This window comes from Chlorocebus sabaeus, chromosome 15, assembly GCF_047675955.1.
Source record: "Chlorocebus sabaeus isolate Y175 chromosome 15, mChlSab1.0.hap1, whole genome shotgun sequence".
Classification (NCBI taxonomy): domain Eukaryota; kingdom Metazoa; phylum Chordata; class Mammalia; order Primates; family Cercopithecidae; genus Chlorocebus; species Chlorocebus sabaeus.
Genome location: NC_132918.1, coordinates 17,340,335 through 17,365,904, shown reverse-complemented (window position 1 = coordinate 17,365,904; position 25,570 = coordinate 17,340,335). Strand labels below are relative to the sequence as shown.

At 40.8% G+C, this 25,570-nt stretch overlaps 1 protein-coding gene and 1 pseudogene across 2 annotated transcripts; both read right to left on the bottom strand.

Annotated features, from left to right (window-relative positions):
• Positions 1 to 2,729: 2,729 nt before the first annotated feature.
• Positions 2,730 to 4,110, bottom strand: LOC103221248 (eIF5-mimic protein 2-like; annotated as a pseudogene).
• Positions 4,111 to 16,446: 12,336 nt separating this feature from the next.
• GHSR (growth hormone secretagogue receptor) lies at positions 16,447 to 25,251 on the bottom strand. 2 transcript variants are annotated; one of them, XM_007972093.3, is made up of 3 exons: positions 24,400 to 25,251; positions 23,272 to 24,199; positions 16,447 to 21,122 (listed from the first exon to the last, which is right to left on the bottom strand). In XM_007972093.3, exons 2-3 carry the CDS (start codon positions 24,065 to 24,067, stop codon positions 20,818 to 20,820), a joined length of 1,101 nt encoding a protein of 366 aa, XP_007970284.1. In that variant the 5' UTR covers positions 24,068 to 24,199; positions 24,400 to 25,251; the 3' UTR covers positions 16,447 to 20,817. The 2 variants fall into 2 exon arrangements, with proteins under 2 accessions (XP_007970284.1, XP_037844490.1); XM_037988562.2 differs by having other exon boundaries at positions 23,272 to 25,251.
• Positions 25,252 to 25,570: the final 319 nt, after the last annotated feature.

Below are 25,570 nucleotides of genomic sequence, written 5' to 3'. Positions count from 1 at the left end.
CCCTTCTGTCATGACCGTAAGTTTCCTGAGGCATCCCCAGCCCTGCAAACCTGTGAGTCAATTAAACCTCTTTCCTTTATAAATTACCCAGTCTTGAGTATTTCTTTATAGCAGTGTGAGAATGGACTAGTACATATGGCTTGCAAATATTTTCTACCATTCCATAAAGTTGTCTTTTCACTCTGATAATTGTTTCTTTGCTGTGCAGAAGACTTTTCATTTGATGTAATCATATTTATCTTTTGTTGTTGTTGTTGTCTGAGCATTTGGCATCAAATCTAAAAAATCATTGCCTAGAGCAATGTCATAGGGTTTTAGCAAAGGTTTTTCTTATATTTGAGCAAATAGCTGAAGCAAATGAGGGTTCAAGTTGTATGACTATCTGTTGATGAATGAAAAAGAATTTCAGGTTCAAAAATAGAGAAGGAAAGAAAATAACATGAAGGCTTATCAGAGACGGTTAAGTAAATTATAGCCTACACATTTAAGAGAAAACTATGCATACATTAAGAAGGTTGATCTATATTAATACTTAGTAGCATGGAAAGATTTTTAAAATAATTTCTTGAGTTGAAAACAAGCAAGTGTACAATTTTATTCTATTTATATAAAAGTGTGTGTGTGTGCATGCATGCCTGCATGTTTGTGTGTGTGGAGGCAATGCATACATAGAGAAGTATCTAGAAAGATGGTTACAAAATGTTCACAAGGGTGATCTATTAGACATACACAAAAATAAAGATGATTGAATAATGTTTATTGTCTGTCTCTCTCACCAGAATGTAAACTCTATGAAAACAGGAACTTAGCTTTGTTCACTACTTCATTCCTACTATCTAGATACATAGTGAATGAATCACAAAGGAAAGAAGAAAATACATTGCTTATACACGGACCAAATAATGACTCAGATTACTGGAGTTCAAAGGCATGAAGGGGAACAAAGGAGATAAAAGTAGATGTCTGAGCAGATTTGATTGGGCAGAGCTTTGAATCCCAGCATAAACCTGGACTTCAAGCTTCAGGAAATGGGTAGCCATTGCTCACTGAGAGGACGAGGTGGAGGATGGATTTTCTTTCTTTTTTTTTTTAAGTGTAAGTATGGACTTTTTTTTAAAAGTCTTTTGAGAACTGCAAATTATGAAGTAAAAGCAGATCACTATGTAGAAATCTAGTGAATACATTTTGCCAGTGCATGAAAACTTTATCAAAGTTATTCATTTAACAAATCCACCCCATTCACAATATTCAGTTATAATGTTCTTTTTAAGGCTACTATACCTTTCTTTCAAATTTCAAACAATATTACATGTTATTCCCTCAAAATGAACTTTTAAACAACAAACTTTTGGCTCATAAGAATGGCACCTTCAAAAGGGGCGATTTCCATTCAGTCTCTGGTGGCATTATTCCAGGCTAGTTTCTTTCACCAGTTAAAAACTTTCAAAATGTTCACTTTTAACACAAAGTCTTTCCATAAAATATGTGGCTACATTTTCCCCCTTCATGACTACATACATAGATGGGTAGCAGCAAGAAAAGATGAAAATGAACAGGCAGCCATCAAAATGAATGGATCAATTGTATACAAGAAATATTTGGCTCATGGTAATTAAAAATGGCAACTAGGGTATGTTAATTGCCAGAGACTTGAGTCATTACTGAGTATGTTAAGAGAATGAAGCCAGTCCAGTATGACCAAGTAGGAATATATAATTGTCATTGCACTTCATTTGTTATAGCCAATGCTCTAAGCCAATAGGAAATCTAAGCTATATCTAGATTCCGAATTAGAACATGCTGACCTTTACGTTTTCAACAGTTTTTACTGGGTTTAGTATATCAGTCATTTTCTTTACTCAAACTCCTTTATGAATTCTTTCCTATCAATCTAAGTGTATTCTGTGCATAAAATACCTTAAACGAAAAGACTTTTCTAAGGTTCATTTGAAAATGGTTGTATAAAAAAATAGCCATTTGTTTTGCCTGGAAAGATACAAACTAAATGCAGAAGTTTCTCAAGGGGAAAAAGCTCATCTTTCTTCTTCCCACCACCTCTGCCACATTTTGATTTCCGAAACATTTCAAGTCTGTTCTCCATGGCTTCTCTAGGGATAAAACCCAGAGAGCAAACAATTGAGCTTTAGGACATCTGGAGTTAAAAATGCAAAAAGAAAAAAGTGAATTGCAAGCAGTGGTCCACATACTCAAGATTCATGTTAAATAAATTCAGTTATTACATATGGGTTTTTCATTGATGAGTAGGGCTCTGGGCAAGGCATATTTTCACACAAATCATTGCCTTTTGAGACTTTGGATACTTTCACAGTTTAATTTGCAAACAGGAGTTTTATAATAAATCATTTTTTAACCAAATCATATCTTGAAAACTGTTTATAGAAAACCCAGGGAATAAAGTGAACTTTTCATTGTGGAAGGCCTTAAATTATATTATTACAGTAGAAAATACAGGAGGTAGAAGATAACTGATAAGACTAATGCAACATTAGATTCAAATCTATAGCTCCTGTAGCTACTTAAAACATGGTTTTAGAAACTAAACCCAACATTTCCAGCAACCGTAGAAACCGTTAAAATAAAATTTGCCATGAAAGCCCTTATGTCATGCTTGATACAGGGAGGTAGGAAGATGTAAGAACCAGGACACATGAGACATGACATTTTATCGACAGCTCCTGTTTGTTTTACAGAGGGTGTAGTTTCAAATTTCAGTCATGTTCTTCAGCTTCAGATTCAGATCCTTCTTCAGGATTTTTGAACCACTCTCCAAACTTTCTCATTTGCTCAAGGAAAACACTCTTCCCCTTTGCAACATGTGTACCTTTATACCACTTCAAAATGGGCTCTTCGCTTAGGATTACAGCTTTATAAAAAAGCAACACTATTTTCTGGAAGGCTTTTATGAAATGAATGTTGTCATAGCAATACTCCTGAATCTTCAGTTACAGAGTCAGCTCAGACTGACCTTGAGTAGTACAGGCGGCAAGTAGAATGCTGTATCGCTTCAAATGCTTGACAGTTTGCTGTGCTACAAGCTCCTCTTTTTTGTTGCATTCCACAGACCTCATTACATTTGACCAGACTGTTTTGATGACAACTGGTTCTGGGATGTTGTTTTTTTTTCATCTCCTCCTTGACATATAAAATTATATCCTTAAATGGATCACCACGGGACATCTGTTCTTGAAGTTCTTTCTGGAGCTCCTTACAAGCTCTGATGGATTGCTAATTCTGAACATATTCCGAAAGCTCTTTCAAGCCTGCCTCAGTAAAATACTTTGTGAAGTGTTTAACGCTTTGCTTATTGGCGGGAAGAAGTTCCATCAGGCTATTATCCATGCTGACTTTCCGAAGACTTGAAGCTACTGCATTGATATCTTTTTCATTTATTCATGATTTAAAGAGCTTTACAGCAAAAGCTGCTGAAACCCCTTCTTTAACTAAATTCTCATTATAAAGGCTATTAAGAATGGATGCCATTAGCCAGAAGAACACCAGTCAACATAGCCACTTTGTTCCTCTCTGACTCAAAAACCCTTTCAGAACAGCAGCAGCTTTTTTACTTCATCTTCACAACCTTTCTCCAGGTATTTGTAGTGCCTGATTAACTTGTTAAAAACCTGAGCAAATGCTTGCATGGTCTCTAGGTCTTCTTGGGCTGCAAACACGCAGACGTCTGTATGCATCATGTCATCTGCCAGTGTACCACCTGGGGCCAGCATTCCGTCAGCCACCAGAATGTCAATGAGTGTTTCTGCACATCGACGGTAATCAAGTTTTGTTCCAGAAAAGCATCAAGAAACTTAGCTACTGCTTCCAAATCAGTACCAGTTTCAGTTAAGCCTTGAATAATACAGTCTTGAAACTGAGTAGGGTCAACCCTCTCTTTTTCATCTCTTTTTCTGGTTTTAAAATGCTGGGCCTGATAGCGTTGGTTTTTGCTGCTTTTGATTACTCATAAAAGACACCCGAATTTAAGGCGAAGAGGAAAAAGCCAGAAATCCCCAATGTAGCAGCAACTGCCATGGTGTCTCCTCTGCAACCAGAACCGAGGATGGATTTTCACACCACTGTCTAGCCTGACGGATGCTCTTCTCCATCTCTCACTACAAAACACTCTCCATGAATAAACAAGACATTCAGACATCTTTCAGGCTCCTAACTGATGGAGAGTTTTAAGCTAGTTAAGGCTTTAGGGCTTAACATTCACTTGCTGGTTGATGAAGGCCCAGAAAACAAAGCGAAAATGCTTCCATTTCCCCATTTCAATCTGTGCGCCACCATCTGCTGCACTGATTCCCATGATGGCTGCCATGGTGAAGATAGAAAAGGAATGGCCCAGGAAGCCAGAGTCTCATTGATGCCAACACAAGAGAGACTCACAGCCCTGAGGTCAAGAAAAACTTTCTTTCTGATACTTTGTCTTAAGCAGTGCTGGGACTTTTCACTTTTTATACTAAGGCCTTGTGTAGACAAGCACAGGTCACTGAATTGGTTCCATGGACCAACCCTTTGATCACACCATCTGTGGAAACAATACTGCACTATTTGTCTTTTCTCCCTTTGAGAAGTCCTTAATTATTATTGAAGGGATGTTTCCTATTATTCGTCCTGTCCCCTTCAACTCAACCCCACCAGCAGACAGGCTAGTCTTCCTTAAATGCAAATGCTACCCCTTCACTCACTCGCCCACTACAGCCCTTCGTTGGCTGTACATTGCTGTTAGAATAATCATGTTGTCCTTGGCATAGCCTCCAAGGCCCTGTCTCTCTCCAGAACAGTGTCCACCTTAGGCCACCCTCTCTCTTGCCCTCTAAGGTCCAGCACACTGACCTTCCTTCAGTTCCTCAAACATGTCATGTTCCTTCCTAACTCAGACCTTTTCCACACTGTTCTTTATGCCTGGAATTGTACTCCTCCCTTCAGCAATCTGGTCAGCTCCCACTCATCCTTTACATTATGGTATAAATGTCACTACCTCAGGGGTGCCCTCCTCAGTGTCATGCCCCAGACCAGCCTGGGTAAATGTAAAAGAGGCTCCCATAGCATCTACCTAAAGCTTCTCTACCATAGCACATAACTCACTTACGGTTAAATAATTATTGGGCAATTATTTATTCAGCATGAGTTTTCCCCATTGGACAAACCAAGTTGGTCCCAGCATAGTGCTGGCATGTGTGATCTTTCTAAACCTTTTGTTTTTCAGTGCTATTCTCATTGTACAATGTCAGTAGGTTAATAATGAGCAGAGTAAGAGAAAGTGGAAACTGTATATTTCAACAAGTTTGGCTGTAAAGGGGAAGAGAGAGGTAGGGTAGCAGCTGGAGGGCACTATGGAAGTATCTTAACCAGCTCAGGCTGCCATCACAAAATCCCACAGACTGTGTGGCTTAAACAGGTGAAATGCATTTCTCACAGTTCTGGAGGCTGGAAGTCGCAGCTCCAGGTGCCAGCATGGTTGGTGCCTGGTGAACGCTCTCTTTCTGGCTTGCAGACAGTTGCCTTCTCACTGTGTCCTCATTTGGCGGAGGGTGGGTGGGTTCTGGTCTCTTCCTCTTCTTTAAGAACAGCAATCCCATTATGAGGACCCCACTCTCATTACTTCATCTAAACCTAGTTACCTGACAAAGGTCCCATCTCCAAATATCATCATATTAGGGTTTAGGTTTCAACATAATGAATTTCGGTTTTAAACATATAAATTTGGCACTGGGGTGTCACAATTCAATCCATAGAAGGGATTAAGCAAAGTCTTTTTATGATAGGAAATCTTGAGCAGGCTTAAACACTCATGGTAGATGCCAGCAGAGAGGGGAAGGAAGGATGAGGCTTCAGGAGAGATGGGATAATCATAGGAGGTGGGAGGAGAGAAGAAGCAGTGCACTGATGGAGAAGATGTCTTTGTTTGGGAGGATAGACACTGCTCCTGCTGTGACATGAGCAGAAGAGCAAAGGGCATGTGCAACTCCAGAGGACCTTTTCCATGTGGTGGCAATGAGCCAGAGAATTCCCAATGAATGGCTTCTTAGTCCCTGTTCGAAGTAACATGTATGGGTATCTGATGAGGGGCTGGTGTGGCTTGTGGAAAATGGAGAAGGTTTGAAACAGATTCTGTGAAGAGTAAGAAACAGAGCTGCTGTGATACGAATGTTTGTGCCCACCCCCATTTATGTGTTAAAGTAATAACCCTCAAGTTGAACGTATTAGGAGATGGAGCCTTTGGGAGGTCATTAAGCCTTGAGGGCAAAGTCCTCATGATTGGGATTAGTGTGCTTCTAAAAGAACCCAGGGAGTTAGCTTGTCTCTTCCACCATGTGAGAACACAGCAAAAAGACACCACCTATGAGCCAAAAAGCAAGCCCTCACCAGACATTAAATTGGCCTTGACCTTGGACGTGCCAGTCTCCAGACCTGTGAGAAATTCTATGAAGGCAGTAATAGCTGAGAGCCCTGGAATGACAGAAGGTTGTGGTCACAGTATGGGATGTTTAAGTGCAAAATTTCAGGGGAGGAAAAGTTCCTGTTGACACTGGAACAGTGTAAAATCTTAGGCGTGCATGACTGAAGTGGAGAAGGGGTAAAGGGCCTGGAAATTGAGAAGACCAATACTGCAGATCCCTCCTTCCAAGTCAGGGGTCCAGTTCTTAGAGTGAGCCCAGCTGGAAAGCAGTCTTCCTTACAAAACTGCACCTTAACAAGGTTTATTTCCTTCAGGAGGGTTGCTTGTGCCACAGCACTGGTTCCCCACGTAGATGTTACAGATGCCAAGGGAAATGGTCAGTCTCTCCCTCTCCTTCTCTCTTTTTACCTATCAGTGCTACACATCTTGAAGCTCTTTTGGAGCTACAGATATAGAAAAAGGTAGAGGAAGCAAGACGCTGATAAAGAAGGGTCACATAGCCATTGAAAGCACAGAATTCAGGTGACATTGACATTTATCTGATATCCAATTCTTGCTCCTGGCTCCCAAGACTGAATGGAAATCTTTGCCTTATAACAACATGTTGTGGAAGACCTTTGGGAAAATCTTCCTTTAGGGCCTCCCCCTAACAACACTGCTACATGAAATCAAAACAAAGAAATATCTTTATATTGATATTCTGAATGTTTAAAAATAATATCAATCAGAAAATTATTCTTGGCATGTATTTACATACTTTAATCATTTTTGTGGCCATATTGATCTGCAATACTTTATCACTGGTATTTCTATGATGAGCGCTTTTTTGATACACTTTAATCTTCATTTTTAGTAAAATTCTTGCAACCATTTTCTATATTATATTTACAGTTAATAAATTTGAAATTCTTAACACTTTTTATTACTCCTTCTAGTAGTCTCAGAACAAATGCTGAGAAAAGGAGGATATTATTTTCTGTTTTGTAATATTGAAATGTTTAACTTCCGCTCAAATATTTTTAGAGATTCTGTCACTTTGTCCCTTTTTAGAGACTTTTATTTAACAAATATTTTTATAAGACAAAACTTGTCAAATAAGTTATCTATGATTCTTTTGAATATTTTACCACATTTAGATCTTAGAAAGTAATAGGCCTTTGGCTGGGCATGGTGGCTCATGCCTGTAACCCTAACACTTTGGAAGGCTGAGGAGGGTGGAACATGATGTCAGGAGATCGAGACCATCCTGGCTAACACAGTGAAACTCCGTCTCTACTAAAAGTACAAAAACAAAATTTGCCAGGTGTGGTGGCGGGCATCTTTAGTCCAAGCTACTCGGGAGGCTGAGGCAGGAGAATTGTGTGAACTCAGGAGGTGGAGCTTGACTATCACTAGAATAGCATGGGAAAGACCTGCCCCCATGATTCAGTTATATCCCATCAGGTACCCCCCACAACATGAGGAATTATAGGAGCTACAAGATGAGATTTCGGAAGGGACGCAGAGCCAAACCGTATCATTCTGTCCTGGCCCCTCTCAAATCTCATGTCTTCACATTTCAAAACCAATCATGCCTTCCCAACAGTCCCCCAAAGCCTTAACTCATTTCAGCATTAACTCAAAAGTTCACAGTCCAAGGTCTCATCTGAGACAAGGCAAGTGCCTTCCACCTATCCACCTTTGAGCCTGTAAAATCAAAAGCAAGTTAGTTACTTCCTAGATACAATGGGGGTACAGGTTTTGGGTAAATACAACTGTCTTCCAAAAGGGAGAAATTGACCAAAACAAAGGGGCTACAGGCCCCATGCAAGTCCAAAATCCAGCAGAGCAGTAAAATTTAAAGCTCCCACGTCATCTTTTTGATTCCATGTCTCACTCACATCCAGGTCTTGCCGATGCAAGAGGTGGGTTCCCATGGTCTTGGGCAGCTCTGCCCCTGTGGCTTTGCTGGCTACAGCCTCCCTCCTGGCTTCTTTCATGGGCTAGTGTTGAGTGTCTGCAGCTTTTCTGGGCACAGGGTGCAAGCTATCAGTGGATCTACCATTCTGGGGTCTGGAGGATGGTGGCCCTCTTCTCACAGCTCCACTAGACAGTGCCCTAGTAGGGACTCTGTGGGGGCTCTGACCCCATATTTCCTTTTTGCACTGCCCTGGCAGAGGTTCTCCATGAGGGTCCCACCCTGCAGCAAACTTCTGCCTGGACATCCAGGCATTTCCATACATCTTCTGAAATCTAGGCAGAGATTCTCAAACCTCAATTCTTGACTTCTGTGCACCCACAGGCTCAACACCACCTGGTAGCTGCCAAGGCTTGAGGCTTCTGCACTCTGAAGCAACAGCCTGAGCTGTACCTTGGCCCCTTTTAGTCATGGCTGAAGCAACTGGGATGCAGGGCACCAACTTCCTAGACTGTACACAGCAGAGGGACCCTGGGCCTGGCCCACAAAACCATTTTTTCCTCCTAAACTTCTGGACCTGTGATGGGAGGGGCTGTTGTGAAGACCTCTGACATTCCCTGGAAACATGTTTTGCATTGTCTTGGGGATTAACATCGGTTCCTTTTTACTTATGCAAATTTATGCAGTTGGCTTGAGTTTCTCCTCAGAAAATGGGATTTTCTTCTCTATCACATTGTCAGGGAAAAATTTTTTTACTTTTGTGCTCTGCTTCCCTTACAAAACTGAATGCCTTTAACAACTCCCAAGTCACCTCTTGAATGCTTTGCTGCTTAGCGATTTCTTCTACCAGATACCCTAAATCATCTCTCTCAAGGTCAAAGTCCCACAGATCTCTAGGGCAGGGGCAAAATGCTGCCAGTCTCTTTGCTAAAATGTAACAAGAGTCACTTTTGCTCTAGTTCCCAACAAGTTTCTCATTTCCATCTGAGACCACCTCAGTCTGGACTCTATTGTCCATATCACTATCAGCATTTTGGGCAAAACCATTCAACAAATCTCTAGGAAGTTCTAAACTTTCCCACACTTTCCTATCTTCTTCTGAGCCCTCAAAACTGTTCCAACCTCTGCCTGTTACCCAGTTCCAAAGTCACTTCCACATTTTTGGGTATATTTTAAGCAGTGCCTCACTCTACTGATACTAATTTACCTTATTAGTCTGTTTTCAGCACTGCTGATAAAGATATACCTGAGACTCGGAAGAAAAAGGGGTTTTAATGGACTTATAGCTCCACGTGGCTGGGAGGCCCTCACAATCATGGTGGAAGGCAAGGAGGAACAAGTCACATCTTACATGGATGGCAGTAGTCAAAGAGAATGAGCTTGTGTAGGGAAAGTCCCACTTTTTTTTTAACTATCAGATCTTGTAAGACTTATTCACTACCACGAGAATAGCATGGGAAAGACCCGCCTCCATGATTCAGTTATATCTTACCAGGTTCCTCCCACAACACATAGGAATTATGGGAGCTACAAGATGAGATTTGGGTGGGGACAAAGAGCCAAACTATATCAGTCTTACTACAGCAAGAACTCATTCACTACAGTAAGAACGGCACCAAGCCATTCATGAAGGTTCCTACCCTATGGCCCAAACACCTCCCACTAGGTCTCACCTCCCAACACTGCCACATAGGGGATCAAATTTCAACCTGAATTTTGGTAGGGATAAACTCAAGCCATATCTGTGTAAGTTTTGTGAATTTTGACAATTCTTCTTCTTCTTTTTTTTTTTTTTCTCAAACTCTTGCTGTTGCCTAGGCTGGAGTGTGCAGTGGCGTGATCTCGGCTCGAGCAATTCTCCTGTCTCAGCCTCCTTGGTAGCTGGGATTACAGGTGTGCACCACAACACCTGGCTAATTTCTGTATTTTTAGTAGAGATAGAGTTTCACCATGTTGGCCAGGCTGGTCTCAAACTCCTGACCTCATGTGATCTGCCCACTTTGGCCTCCCAAAATGCTGGAATTACTCTGACCCAATTCTTCTTTTTTTTTATTGACAGACTATCACAACTTTTTTGGGTGAATTATGAGTTATATGGTTACCACAATTCCATGCTTGGATGTCTGTTTTATAGAATTCATAATTTAGTAAGAACATTTCTTTTATCATGACACTATGTCCCTCCTAAATTATATTCATATTGTTGCCCCAAAATAAATACATTTAACATCAATGGAAATCTTTTAAGAAAAATTTCAGTTACATTCTCAATAATGCAAAATATTTCACTAAACAAGGATTTCCAAAAGCTTTATTTCAATTCCATCAATTGGATGAAAAACTCAATCCATTAGTGAGATTAACTGATCTTTTATTTAAAGCATGTGATGGCATTGATATAAAATTGGCCTCATTCAACTGTGTGCCAAGATTGTCTTCTGACAATGGAGCCAACACAACAACAACTGTCATGAACTTTTTGTGCATGGGTAAGAAACTATAGACTCCAAAATGAGTACAATTAATTTGAAAAAACAATTGTTTCATTTAAATGGAAACATCTGCTTTGCATACTGAAACTTAAATGTGCCTTCTGCTGTCCCATGTGTTAAACAGTTGTATCTGGACATAGTTTTTATTGAAATAATTACTAACTTCAGTAGATTTATAGCAAAATTCAAGCTTGTTACAATTTAACAAAAGTGTTTAGATTATCCTCTAGAGGAGGGCTACTCAACCTTTATTTCCTGCACTTATTGCATATGTACATAATCTATAAGGTTTTGCTGTTGCTGTTGTTGTTGTTTTTGAGATGGGGTCTCGCTCTGTCGCCAGGCTGGAGTACAGTGGCGCGATCTCGGCTCACTGCGACCACTGCCTCCTGGGTTCAAGTGATTCTCCTGCCTCAGCCTGCTGAGTATCTGGAACTACAGGCGCCCACCACCAGGCCCAGCTAATTTTTGTATATTTAGTAGAGACAAGGTTTCACTATTTTAGCCAAGCTGGTCTCAAACTCCTGACCTCAAGTGATCTGCCCGCTTTGGCCTCCCAAAGTGCTGGGATTACAAGCATGAGCCACCGCGCCCAGTCTTTAATGTTTTTCCATTTTCCACTGACCCTACTGACTTCATGCATCTTGAAGATTGCAGTAAGAACCATAGCAGAACTGCAGAAAACAATAAATAGCCCCCAAATATTTCTCCCATCAATACCACCTAAGACAGAAAAATGGACATTCCCTAGCAGTGTGTGCCACTGTCCACTTTGTTTTCTTAGCAAGTGTTTTTGCATGCTTTCTTTGAAAAGGAGGGCTTAATTAAATTGGCCCAGGAAAGTACTGGAAGCAAAGAGATAAAGTTGGTCGTCTTTCAGATTTACTGTGCACTAAGGAGAGAACTCTGTTCACTTAACACAAACCTCACATGCTGCTAGACAAGACCATGGCAGAAGATGGAAATAACCAAATGGAGATCCAGCAAACTAACCCCAGTTTACTTTAATGCAAATATTAATGATATATCTTTTAAAAAAATGAAAAAATCCAGGACAAATGCAAACTAGATGTGATGGCCAACCACAGGAATAACCAGTACTATTACAGACAAAAGGGACACATTTTTACCCTACCAAGAACCCAACACAGCTCAGTGTTGTTGGGAGCCACTAACAATTGATAGGAGTTGACCCACTGGAGGAAACTCCCTAAATGAAGTTCCTCAGACCCTAGACGGTCTCTAAAGTGTTATTGACTTGGATTCATTCTCTTTGAAGAGAACCAGTGAATCTCTATAATCTAAGTGCTTTTACATAGAGATTAGAAGAGTTCTTAACCAGAATTGCTGGTATCCAATGTGCTCCATTCACTCTCTCAAGGATGGTGACTAATGTTGGGGCCACACTGAATGTGCTGGGAGCTAGAAAGCCACACTGTCGCACACCTCTACACTTCTGATTTACCAGCCAAGTTCTTTGTTCCCAAGTTTGTCTAAAGCAAATTGCACTTGTTATTGTAACTATTTAATTAAAAATTATGGGCTGGGCGCGGTGGCTCATGCCTGTAATCCTGGCACTTTGGGAGGCCGAGGTGGGTGGATCACCTGAGGTCGGGAGTTCGAGACTAGCCTGACCAACATGGAGAAACCCTGTCTCTACTAAAAGGACAAAATTAGCTGGGCATGGTGAGGCATGGCTGTAATCCCAGCTACTCAGGAGGCTGAGGCAGGACAATCACTTGAACCCGGGAGGCAGGGGTTGCGGTGAGCCGAGATTGCACCATTTCACTCTAGCCCCGGGCAACAAGAGTGAGACTCAGTCTCAAAAAAAAAATAAATAAATAAAAATAAAAAGTAGTAATTTATAGTAAACTGATGAAATGTGATTGCAAAAAAGAAAACTGCTCTTTCTCTGAAACCTACATTGAATTCCTTGGAAAGTCTTAAAGGCAAGTCACGAAAACACTCATTAAAGTAGATATGGCTGAAACTACTGTCAAAATTGGGGTGGGAAGGGGATCCTAAAACTGTAGAAGGATTCTGCATTCAGATTTCTTCACATGTTTTAGGTTCTTGCTCTACTTTAAAGAAACTCATCAAAGATGGTAAACAACCTAAGAAATTATAGTAATAGAAAAAGCATGTGTGGGGCTCTTCCGTGTACCAGACGCTGTCCCTTTACATATTCTTTGTCATCGGATCCTGTCAACAACCACACAAAGTAGGTAGTTTTAGGATTCCTATTGTACTATTAAATCAGCTGACACCGAGAGAGGTTCATGTTTAGTAATTGCCCATTGTCTCATGGCTGCTAGATGATGAAGCCAGGAGTAAATTCTGTAACTGTTTGGCTTCAAAGTCTATGCGTAGTCTACTTCATGTGCTTTGTTCCTGGAGCATAAATCTTGAAAGAAAAAAGTCAGTCAATAAAGGTTCTGGAGCAGTTAATCAGGTCTAGAGAGTGAACAAGTGACCACGAATAGAGGTATACTTTCAGGAACCCAGAAGATTCTCCCGGCTCTCCCCCTTTACCTGCTACCTACATCTTCTTCCACCTTCTGTTGACTGAGCCGAAAATTATTTTTTATTCCACAGCTAGAGGGACAAATGACCCCTGGGAGAGGAGCCAAGGGTTCACAAAGTATATCTGCTGCATTTGGGGAAAACCTGACAGTGCCTTGTCAGCACTACAGGCAGAGCAATTCCTAAACTTTGCCAAATTTGCAGCTGCTTTTATCAGCCTCTCTAAAATTCTGTAAATGATCAATGAAGTTGCTGCAAGGCCTTCCCAGTTGGGTCAGCGGAAGATAGAGATGTCTGAAGAAGTGTTCTAGGCAACAGAGTACCTAGGAAAGGGGGATACAAAATGGGGCCACTTTATACTTTGCTAAGTAACCAAAGGATCACTGTGGCCATTTAATGAGCACCTACTAAGTGTCTGGTACTTTATATGGATGGAGGTTAAGGAACTCGCCAAAGCCACGTAGTCATAGCAGCAGAACTGGAATACAGGCCTGATGCTGGCTGGCTTCCCTCTCCCACCACCACCTCCCTGAAACTGTCACTGCCAGGGAAGAGCAAATGTCCTAGTGAGGACCTGCAGAGGCCGAGAGCTCAGAGTTAGGGCTAGACATGGAAGGGGTCTCCCTGAGGACCATGGTCTCACAGAAACCAGGCAAACCCAAGGTCCCAGACACAGTTAGAGGCTGAGAGCAGAGAGCAGGATCTGGAGCAAGGCCAGGAGAGAGGCCAGTCGTTGTCTTGTAATAACTCATTCTGCCACTTTCCATTATCGCAAGGATAATACACATTCTTTGTAGAAATGTTGGAAACCATGGAAAAATAGAGAAAAGAAAACATTTCGACCAACCAGAGAAACACTGTTAAAACTTTAGTGTGCTATATCTTTTCAACCTCTCTGCTCTGGGAACATGCATTTTTTTAAAAAGATGGGACAATATATGTTTTCCTTTACTAAATTGGATAAACATTTTACTCACATTATTACAATTCTTTTATGATATCATTTTTAATGTTTACAATATCATTTTAATGTTTGCATGGGCAAAATGAGGACACAAGACCCTAACTAGAATCTAATCCATTCGGGGCCAAATTTTAGACCTACCATTTCCTAACTATGTGACAAAACTTCTCTTGTCTCAATGACTCCCAGCCCCCCACTCCACACACCCACAGGCATAACAACACAACCTCTTCCTAGGTATGTTGGGAAGATTGTATGAGAAAATGAATTGAAAGCATTAAGCACAATGTCATGTAAATGTTAACGATTATCATTACTGTAATTTATCTAATTCCCCATTCTCAGACATTTGGGCTTTTCACGTTTTCACAATTACAAATAAGGTGCAAGGAACACAATTATAGATGGTGCTTCTCCATAATCATGTCTCAATATAAAATTACTGTATCAAAGGGTAAACTTTGTAAGAATTTTATACACACTGTCAAACTATTCTGTAGGAGGTGTGTATTGATTTATAACTAATTTGATGGCCCCTTAAGGAAGTTGGTTATGAAATCAGGAACCGATGATGAACTATTAGTACAGAGGCAGGGGGCAACCAGCTTTTGTAGATGACCCCAGAATGTGAGACCTGCTGAGAGCCTGCTGCCTGCTCTTCTTTTAAAAAAGGGGATGGGCCCTGGCTGGCATTGAATTAAGGGAGAGGTGGATAGCAGGTGCCAAAAGATATTGGAAAAGGCCTCAGTGGATCTATAAAAACCAATCACATGATTTGCTTACTTGGATTGCTTTAATGTATTACTAATTATTGACAAGTATTTCTTAGACATTTTAATTTAGGTGCTACTTTTAAATTGTAACTAACTCAAAACAGCATACATGTATAATTTTGTGTTATGTGGAATACGTTGAATTTTCGTACTGTGACTATCCTTTATTCCAAGATTATGTCCTTTACATATTTTTTTCTTAGGTTATGTTCTTTTAAGTTGAAATGATGGTGATACTTGGTGGTAGGGTATTTTGAAGTCCCCTAACTGGCCAATAAAATTGTCTGCTTCCACTTTTAGCCTTAAATTTTATTAACCCCTGGAATCCATGTGTCTGGAAGCTAATGACCCGATGATACATAATCCAGTCTTTAAACTTCAATTTGTCCAACATTCAGTGAGTAGCTACTGAGTCCAAGGTGAACAGACATCCTTTCCCTGACCCAAAGAGCTCGTGCATGGTCTTTGGATCAAATATTAGTGCAACACCAGGAAGGGCGTATTGGCTCTGAAGTGACAGGCTGGAAGGGTCAGAGAGGTATGAGAGCATGGGATCACAGTCCACCACAGGGTCCATTACTCTTCTTTATTCTTTCTTTCTTTCTTTCTTTTTTTTTTTTTTTTTTTTTCTGAGAAAGAGTCTCGCTCTGTCACCCGGGCTGGAGTGCAGTGGCGTGATCTCGGCTCACTGCAACTTCCGCCTCCTGGGTTCAAGTGTTTCTCCTGCCTCAGCCTCCCATGTAGCTGGGACTACAGGAGCACACCACCATGCCCGGCTAATTTTTTGTACTTTTAGTAGAGATGGGGTTTCACCATGTTAGCCAGGATGGTCTCAATCTCCTGACCTTGTGATCCGCCCACCTCGGCCTGCCACTCTTTTTAATTCTTACAGGAATTGTTTAACTCACTATTAAATATTGGAGCCTTTGGGGAAATAAAATTTACTACAACAAACACCTCCTCATAGGTGCAAAATACATATTTCAGGAATTAAAAGGACAAAATAGAACTAAATCCGAGACAAGAGTAGAGGTAAAATATTCCAGACACCAAGTCTTATAACTAAGTGGAAGTCAGCCATATGCTTTAAAAAATATTTATTAGGCAATTGTTTGGTTAAGAACACTCAAAGGAAGGAAAACCTATGTGTAGTTACATATGACAGGTACGTGAAAGCTATAGTAAACTCTTCATTGACATTCAGAAAATCCCTAAAGAAAAAGAATTGCAAATGAAAACATCAGTGACATTTATGACATATTATAACAACACAAAACAACCAAGTATGAAATTCTATACAGACATGGAATACATCATATATCAGTGAAACAAGGGACAAGGCTGTTTGGATAATATATATATATATATAACAAGTGTTTTCTTTTCCTTTCCTTTTCTTTTTTTTTTTTTTTTTTTTTTTGAAACAGAGTCTTGCTCTGTTACCCAGACTAGAGTGTAATGGCGTAATCTTGGTTCACTGCAACCTCTGCCTCCTGGGTTCAAGCAATTCTCCTGCCTCAGCCTCCTAAGTAGCTGGGATTACAGACATCCACCACCATGCACGGCTAATTTTTGTATTTTTTGGTAGAGACAAGTGTTTTGTATTATACTAAATCCACAGTGGTAAAAGTGAAAAAGATAAATTTTTTGTTGTTTGAGCAGAGAAATGTTTTGGATTTAAGATGTTAAAGTCACAGCAAATCTTTCAAACCATTCTTCTTGAAAGCTTTCTCTGCGGCTGGGGGAGAGAGGAATTCTGGAAAGAATAGTTGTACACATTTTGGTGGAACTTTCTGAACATTTACACGAGGCATGATTTCTGAGAGCTTTATTGGCTTGGCAGTTTTGAGGGTAGTTGGTAGTTCCTTGAGCAAAGGTATATCCTGTGTCATAGTATAAAATATTAATTGGAATTCCAGCAAATATCCAGACAGTTGGGAGGGGAATAGACATGACAACCTTTTTTGTTTAAGGATGACGATATTTCTGTCAACAAAATCTAGTCTCTAGCATCCTACAAGTTGGAGTTCAAAAGAGAAAATACAAAAACAAGCCTCATCCAAACTTTCCCCCTCACCTGCTTCAAACTCAGATTCTTGTCAAGACTAATACGATTGAATTCATTTAATGTGAATAAATAAGTGATGTTAGCTTAAAACAGCATCTATCACTAGCACATTCTTTTCTGCTGATTTTGACCAGAAGTTCATTCTCTAGATAAGAAAATATTTATGTTGTGAATTCACTGAATTAACATTTGTCACTAACCACCCAGTTAAGTCACAATTGTATCTATTTTGGCTGGCGTTGCAATTTAAATTGCAAAAAAAAAAAAAAAAAAAAAAAAAAAAGGCTAATCATTAGCTAATGAACTGTATTAGACATGGTTTATCTGTTACTGACATTCTCTTTATCCTTTAATGACATTATTTACAAGAGAGTCAGTGTTTGTGAAAACAGAAAGCTCTCTTCTATTCACCCACTGTGACAAGAAATTTTGACATGCAAATATGTATGTCATGTTTTAAAGATATACGTACTACTTGTTAAAAGACAAGAGAGTGTTTCAGGCACCAAACTTGCAAAAAAACTCAGAGTTTTTTTAACAGCATAACTCAAGTATGTGAATAAATAAAAAATAGAAAAAAGAAAAGCTAAAACTACCAATGTGGAACTAAAAGTTATAGAATGCTTGTAATGATATGAGATTCTTAATAAAAGTATTGGCATGAAAAAGTGGAAATTCAAGTCAAATCTTGTCACAACAACCTGCACTGCAATAAAAAGTTTTCTATAAAATGATTTTCAAGGTGTGGCCAGGCACTAGAGGTGTTTCTAAATCTCATTGGTAATTTTGAGTAACTCATGGCAATGGATATTTAAAGCAATCATTTAAAAGTTCTTACTTATACAACAGTTACTCCATGTAGTGAAAATGATCCAACACTTGATTTTGTGCCACAGTGTAAGCTGTGGTGACAAACACCTCATTCTCGATAACCAGGAAAATTGAAACACAGAGTAAAAAAAAAATCACTTTACTTTCCCTACATTAATGAAGAATATGTTGAGTGAAATTACTGCTAGCAGACACATTAACTGTGTCTACAAAATTGACCAGTTGTTGGAGGAACAACCCATCTTGAATTTATTTTGAGCCAAATGCACAGCAACACAATGGGATGAATAGCCAGCCCCTTGATCCAGTGTCAGCCGGAGATGTTTACTTCGCAATTTAAAGAAGTTATCAGTTGCCTGATGCAACAAAACACACAAGTGATTGCGAGCTCCTTAAGGATAAAATCCTTGACTTATAAATTGTTAGAGTTTAGAACATATCAGGCACATACTAAATGCTTACGAAATGATGGACTTTTACAAACAATATTCCTCTTTTCCCTGAGTCTTAAATGATTTAAGGAGTATGATAAAATAAAGAAGTTACAAACAATAAAAAAGCAATGGTATAAGAGGACAAATTAAAGATCTCTTCCTCTAAACATATTCTCTGAGTTTCCAGATTAATGCCACTGAAGGACAATGGTGGTCCCTACTACATTAACTACTCCCTGGAGGTGAATTAGGCCAAGACTAGACATAAACCCACAAGAGAGGAGGCTAAGCAATGAATTAAGGTTTGGGATTGTTTTCCTCCAAAGCAATCAACTCTGTGATGGAGGTTAAAGTTTTCTTGTTTGTTTCCTCTCAAGTAGGATGTATTTATAGACAAAAATTTTAAGGCTTCAGGAAGCTGAACTACCTTTTTTGGATTTACTGGGCCCTCTCCAGGACAATAATGCTCAATGCCCTAATTAGTATCCCATGAACTTAAATGAGTCAGTGTTTTTTGTTTTTGTTTTTTAATATTGATGCACTCTTAAGGACTAACTACATAATCAGCTTGCTAGCATTCTGTAGTTAGACCACATTGGTGGTGCAGTTTTAGTGTCAGAATGAATCTTGGAAATATTTTTCTAGAGAAATAATTCTAATTATGATTGTGTTTGGGTGTTTCTATACTAAATAATCAATCAATTATTTCATCATGATTATCTTTCTTTTTGTTGAGGGAAAAAACAGTCACGGCAGGAATTTCCCTAAATGGTTCCATCCATTCCATAGTTGTGAACCAATAACTTCATGAAGGAACTGCTTATATGACTAAGTATTGCACAGGATTATGAAAAAGTTATTACTCTTTGCATACTAAAGATATTAACCCAAATATTTAGAATGTAAAGAGTTGACTGTATAGGAAGCAATGTTAATATAAATGAAAATTATATACTTATAACAAAATGTACAATATTTAGTTGAAGATGTCTATTCATTCATAATTACAATTAAGAGAGGATCTGGAAGTCCAGGTAATCATATCTATCAGGTAAGCAATGGGATATAAGCAGCAAAACTAATTTGGAGACAGGACACAGCATAGGCATTTTAAAATAAATGGTTATAAGATTTTTGAAAGTTTTTAATATCAATAAGCAGTAGCATTTAGGGGATTCTTGGTTTTTCACATAAGCCTGCCTTCGTCACTTGAAAAATTTCTGTATTCATTAACTTTCTTGTAAGCTTGCCAGAGTACGTTACAAATTATTCCCTTATTCACAAATTGAAGCCTTATGATTGACTTAAAAATTGTTGTTAAGCCATATAAGGCAGTTTGTGATTACCCATAATTGTTTTATAAAGTTTCATTTCCTGAATATTAACACATGCAACTCAACTTAATTTAAAAATATATGTTACACATTTCATATCCATTCTCTTCTGAGCATACAGAACAGGACATTTAGTGTGATTTTTAGTGTTCATCACTCTAAAATTCTGCTATGTGAACATCACTATAAAAAAATTTTAGGGAAAGAGTATTTATTTTTAAACATTTCATATAAAGTGAACGATAATTTTGTGTATACTCTAGAGCTGTGCTGTTCCAAGTGGTAACCTCAAGCTACTGGAAACTTGAAATGTGACTAGTGCAACTGAAGAACTGAATTTTTAACTATAACTAATTTTAAGTTTAAAGGGTTACAGTTGTTTCAGTTATTGGAAAACTTTTAAGTGTGTTTAGACAACTTAGGTTGTTGAATCTACTTTTTATCTGTAAATTTTATGAAATCTAAATACATCAAATATTACCGATGAAAACTTAGTGTCCAAATTGAGGGATTCTGTAAGTGTAAAAAGCATGTCAGATTTCAAAGACTTCGTGTGAAAAAAGCGTATAAATTTCTTTTTAATAATTTTTGTATTGATCACTTATGTGCCTCATGTTATATTTCTCTTCGACAGCACTGCTCTAGAGCTTTATGAAAATTGCTAGTTTTTAAAAGTTACATTTTAAAATTTGTATTATGTAATGTCATTCTTTAAACAAATAATTTTGATCATTATGAAAAAGCAAAGCAAATTTGTATCTACCCACCAAGAAGTGCCCTAATTGCTCACTCTGTTCTACCTCCTTTCTCTGAATTGCAAAGCCCTCACCAGCACCCACAGCAGAATGCAAAATCATAGGCAGTGAATATGCAGAAATCGTGTATGAGAGCACTGATAAGTGTGCAATCAAATCAAACTGCTCGCACCCTACAAATGATGTCTTTTTTTCCCTCCGAAATGTTTCTGGATCTATGTGTTCCTAATTCCAAAATTAACCTTCAGCTTCCTCCCAAGTTCTGCTGTGCTATGTCTTCTTGTTTAGAATAATAAGCGGTGACTGTACTCAGCAATGTGCTAGGTCATGTATTAATACTAGATTCTGTCCAGGCCCGAGAACTTTCGTCCTTCAGAGTGGAGAGCTTTCTCTGGGAGAAGGGTTCGAATCCCAGAAGTCTGAACACTGCCACCCGGTACTTCTTGGACATGATGTTGTATAGAATGGGGTTGATGGCAGCGCTGAGGTAGAAGAGGACAAAGGACACGAGGTTGCAGTACTGGCTGATCTGAGCAATCTCCAAGGAGCCAGGCTCAAAGGATTTGGAAAATAAATATCGCCCTACATGGAAGGGCAGCCAGCAGAGGATGAAGGCAAACACCACTACAGCTAAAAGGACAATGGGAGAGAGAGAGTCAGCTCAAGAAATGTCATAGCAAATCACATTCTATTTTTAAGACTTTGTTTTTGTTTCATGGTCTATGACCACTGACTTCAGAGAAACATTGTGTTCTGCTCTTCCTCGTTCCAACATTTTAACAAAGATTCAGTCTGTCTGGACCAACAGTTCAACAATTTTTACTGAGCTTCCCAGTCATTCCTATTTAACAACTATCTGAGTGATTTTGTAGTGAGTTGACGTATTGACTCAACTGACTAGACCATTTCTTCACAATAGTCCAGCAGTTTTTATGTGTTAGACACAACACACACATTTATGAGGTAAAGTGGATGTACTCAACCATAGCTGTGTATCCGAGTCTCCTGGGGCACTTTTTAAAGCAATGCAGATTCCTTGAATGTAGTATAGATTCCGTCCATTTAAATCTCTAAGAGGGAGATCAGGGCATATGCTTTATCTTTTCTTTTTTTTTTTTAAGTTTCACAGAGGATTAAATATACAGTCAGGATTAAGAATCACTGAGATGACTGATTCTATGCCACCTACAATAGATATAAGTAAGACATAAGTAAACCAACTCATATAAATTATCATCCATCCAAGTCTTCATTTGGACCATGTAAGATAATTTTTAAAGATGTCTAAATGTTTAGATTGTTTTAAATTCAGAAATCAGGGAAAAATAATAAATAACTTTTTAGTTCTTGTAACACTTCTGTGATCTCTTTCAAATTGTCAGAGTTAACATTGGTGTTGAGACACCAATGAAGAAATTAATGGCTTGAAAATAAAACTGGAGGAAATTATTAAACTTACCCTTAAAACTAAGTTGTATAGTAGCAACCTAACTGCCACAATAACAATGTGAATCTCATAGGTGAGAACTTAGGATCCCTTGGAGGACACTAGCAGGTTTATAACCTATGAGTCATATCACGAGAATCACTGGTCCAGAAAATAAAATCTTTGACATTCCTTTAATAAACTCTATCACTGTAATATGTAGGATCCAGGAATTGTAAAATTGGAAATATCAAATCATCCTGGAATGACTTCTAAGAAGCCTTAAAATATGCCAGTAAGTATGAAGTCTTGACTATAATATCTAAATAAGAAAATGTACAGACCTTGGTTTTGAAAATGCAAGTAGTTAATATTTTGCTGAGATGTAAACACATTTATTATTACTTCCCTTGTACCAAACACATATACTTAAAGAAGCTGAATTTGTGCAATAAACATTCAGCAAATCCAGTTATGACATTGTACCCAGATGTTGCTGAAGGGTCATTTGGGGAGGCAGTGAATTCTGTTGGTTTCCACAAAGTCTCCTTTCCTCCTGTTGGAGCTTTGTTTATTCTAGTTTATCCTTACCTTATCCTAGTGATACCTTATCCTACGATTACCTGAAGAGGCAGGTTATCATAAAAACAAATGAAACTTCACTGATTTGTTGCTGACTTCCTTATAAAGCTGTATAAACAGCAGCAAGGTAAACAGAATTGATGCAATTATCTGAAAAAATGCAGGGCAGAAAACAAATCACAATATTGAAAGAAAAATGAATCATCTTTAAGAGGGTTATCCAAATTGATCATGTCTTTGGTTGAATTTACCACTGAACACTTTCTAGATCCAAGCCCTGCTTTTCTTAATGTAACTTCGATATTCACAAATTCTATTTGAGGCAGGAAGTCAGTCCTCACTTTTAACGCTTAAAGACCACAATAGACTTTTATAAGATAGCTCGATTTTAAAGTGGAGTTTCTGGCTGATATAAAATTTATTTTAGGGAAATACAAATGTGGGACATTTTTCCGTGAAAGAGAGAAAGGAGAGACAGGAAGAAAGAGACACAAAGAGATAGAGACGGTAAGAAAGACACTGACAAAGTAAAGGGGGAGGAGAGAGAGACAGAGACAGAGAGAGAGGTTGAGAGACCAAAAACATCACTCAGGAAAGCAAGAGGAGAGAATAATTGAGAGACATGCAGAGAGAAAGAGGCCCAGAGAAACCGAAGGAAGAAAGAGGTAGAGACTCAGCGGGAAATAGAGATGGAGACTCAGAGAGAAGGGAGCAGGCACAGGGAGAGGAGAGGATCCGCGAGAGAAAGCCTGAACGCGCGCTGAGACCCACCCAGCATTTTCACGGTTTGCTTGTGGTTCTGGTCCCTGAGCGAAGCGCCCACGACAGCATCGCCGCGCCTCCTCCGCCACAGCTTCCTGCCGATGAGACTGTAGAGGACTGTGAGGCAGAAGACAGGAAGGAAGAAGAAGATGCTGGACACCCACACCATGACCGTGAGCAGTCCAGAGCGTACCGCGAACTCGGTGGGGCGGCACTCGTTGGTGTCCCAAGGGTCGGTGCCATTCTCGTGCTCCACCCCGACTAGCACGAAGATGGGCCCGGCGCTGCAGAAGGCCACGGCCCAAATGACGAAGATGATCAGCTTCACCCGCCCCTTGGTGACCACCACCTTCGCCCGCAGCGGGAAGCAGATGGCGAAGTAGCGCTCGACGCTCAGCGCTGTGATGGTGAGCACCGTGGCGTAGGTGCAGCTCTCGCTGACGAATTGGAAGAGTTTGCAGAGCAGGTCGCCGAAGTTCCAGGGCCGGTACTGCCAGAGGCGAACGAGGTCCAGGGGCATGCAGAGGAAGATGAGCAGGTCGGAGAAGGCCATGCTGGACAGGTAGAGGTTGGTGGTGGTGCGCAACTCGCGGAAGCGCGACACCACCAGCATGGTGAGCAGGTTGCCAGAGATGCCCACTACGAAGAGCGCCACGCAGGTGGCTGTGACGCCCGCCAGCAGCGGCGCGGGGAAGAGCCGCAGCAGCTCGTCGCCCAGCGAGTCGTTGCCGGGGGAAGCATCCCACTCCAGGTCGGCCAGCGTGAGGTTGAACACCGGCTCTTCGCTGGCCGTCGCGTTCCACATGTTGCCGGCTCAGCCGAACAGGCTCTAGGACGTGACTGCGCTGGGAGGCTGGACCCAGCTGGCTCCCGAGGAGGTCCGCTTAGGCACGGGAGGGTGCGAGGGAGGAGCGGGTGCAGAAGCGTAGGGAGAATGCTTGGAGAAGAAAGAGAGGGAGGCGAGAGGCAGAAGCCGAGGGAAAAGGTGAGATGGGGACAGGGAAGAGGGAGAGAGACTGGTGGTCAGTGGGTGAGACAGTGACCCACTGCTTTCTCTGGCACCTCCCCTTTCCCCCACCAACTCCCCCAAAGTTTCTCTCTCCCAACACATCCTCCGGTCCGCTCCCACACGCTTACCTGTCATCACCCCTGCCTTGCATTTGCGTTCTCGCTCCAGTTGCATCTCGCACTTCCCAAAGCGTCCCAGCGAATGGGGACCGGAGGAACCAGGCGCCGCGAAGCGGGAGCGTGAAGAGCTCTCTCCGGAGCCCTGGGTGATGCTGGACTAGTATGCCCCGGAAGGACAGGTCACACCCAGGGGTGGGGGTGAGGACATGGTGGCGGTGGGGAGGACACCAGGACACCAGCAGCTAGGACCTGATTTCTTCCTCCACAAGGCTGCAGCTGGCTATGGCACTGGTGGGAAGAAAAAGCGAGCTTGCCCAACTCGACTTGGGAAGGGGGATAGAGAGAGAAAAGAAGGACCCTGTGTTTGTGTTCATACCGGTGAGCACCAAAGAATAGTCTCACGTAGTTCTAGGACCCGGGTTCAGCAATGTGACTACTTGTCCAAGGTCACACAGCGAGCTGGAGACTTGGGGACCAGTGTTGGATCTCCCACCTGGTTGGGACTTCTGAGCGCATCGGGGCAAGATATGTGAATAAACCCTGTCCTGAATCCCAGTCGTTTGTATCACTTGGTGGTGATAGAGAGTCTGCTGTAGGGGATATGACTTTTGCTTGATGCAAACCTGGTGGTGGGGTGCCGAGGGCGGTCGGGGAGGGAACAGGAGAAAGGAAAAAGGCAGGGTTGGAAGTGTGTGGAGCCCGCAAGTGAAGAAGAGGCTATGAGGCTGGCGCGTCGAGCGTGTGCAGGAAACATTTTTTGAGGCATAATTGAGAGATATCAGCCATTTAGTAGCCGTATTCTCTTGGGCAAGGTCTTCAACCTCCTGAGCGTTACTTCTTTTTCTTTGAATTGCAGTGATTTGTGCGGACCACTAGGGGTGAATATCAAGTGTCAGGGACCACCGGAGGCACTCAATAAATAGAAGACGCGTTGCTGTTGAGAAGTAGAAGCTGTGCCGGTGGTAATGGGTCAAAGGCCACCCCTACACTAGCGAGGTGACCCTCTGGACCCGGTTTGTGCGTCTGCTGCTCAGAGCCAGAAATCGGCACCCGAAGACAGGAGACTGTCGGTTGCCAGCGAATTCACAAATCCGACCGGCCCCTCCCGGCCCACCGACCTCGGGACCGCCCCAGGAACATGTTCAGCACCGTGGCCAGCGCCACATCCATCCTATGGCAA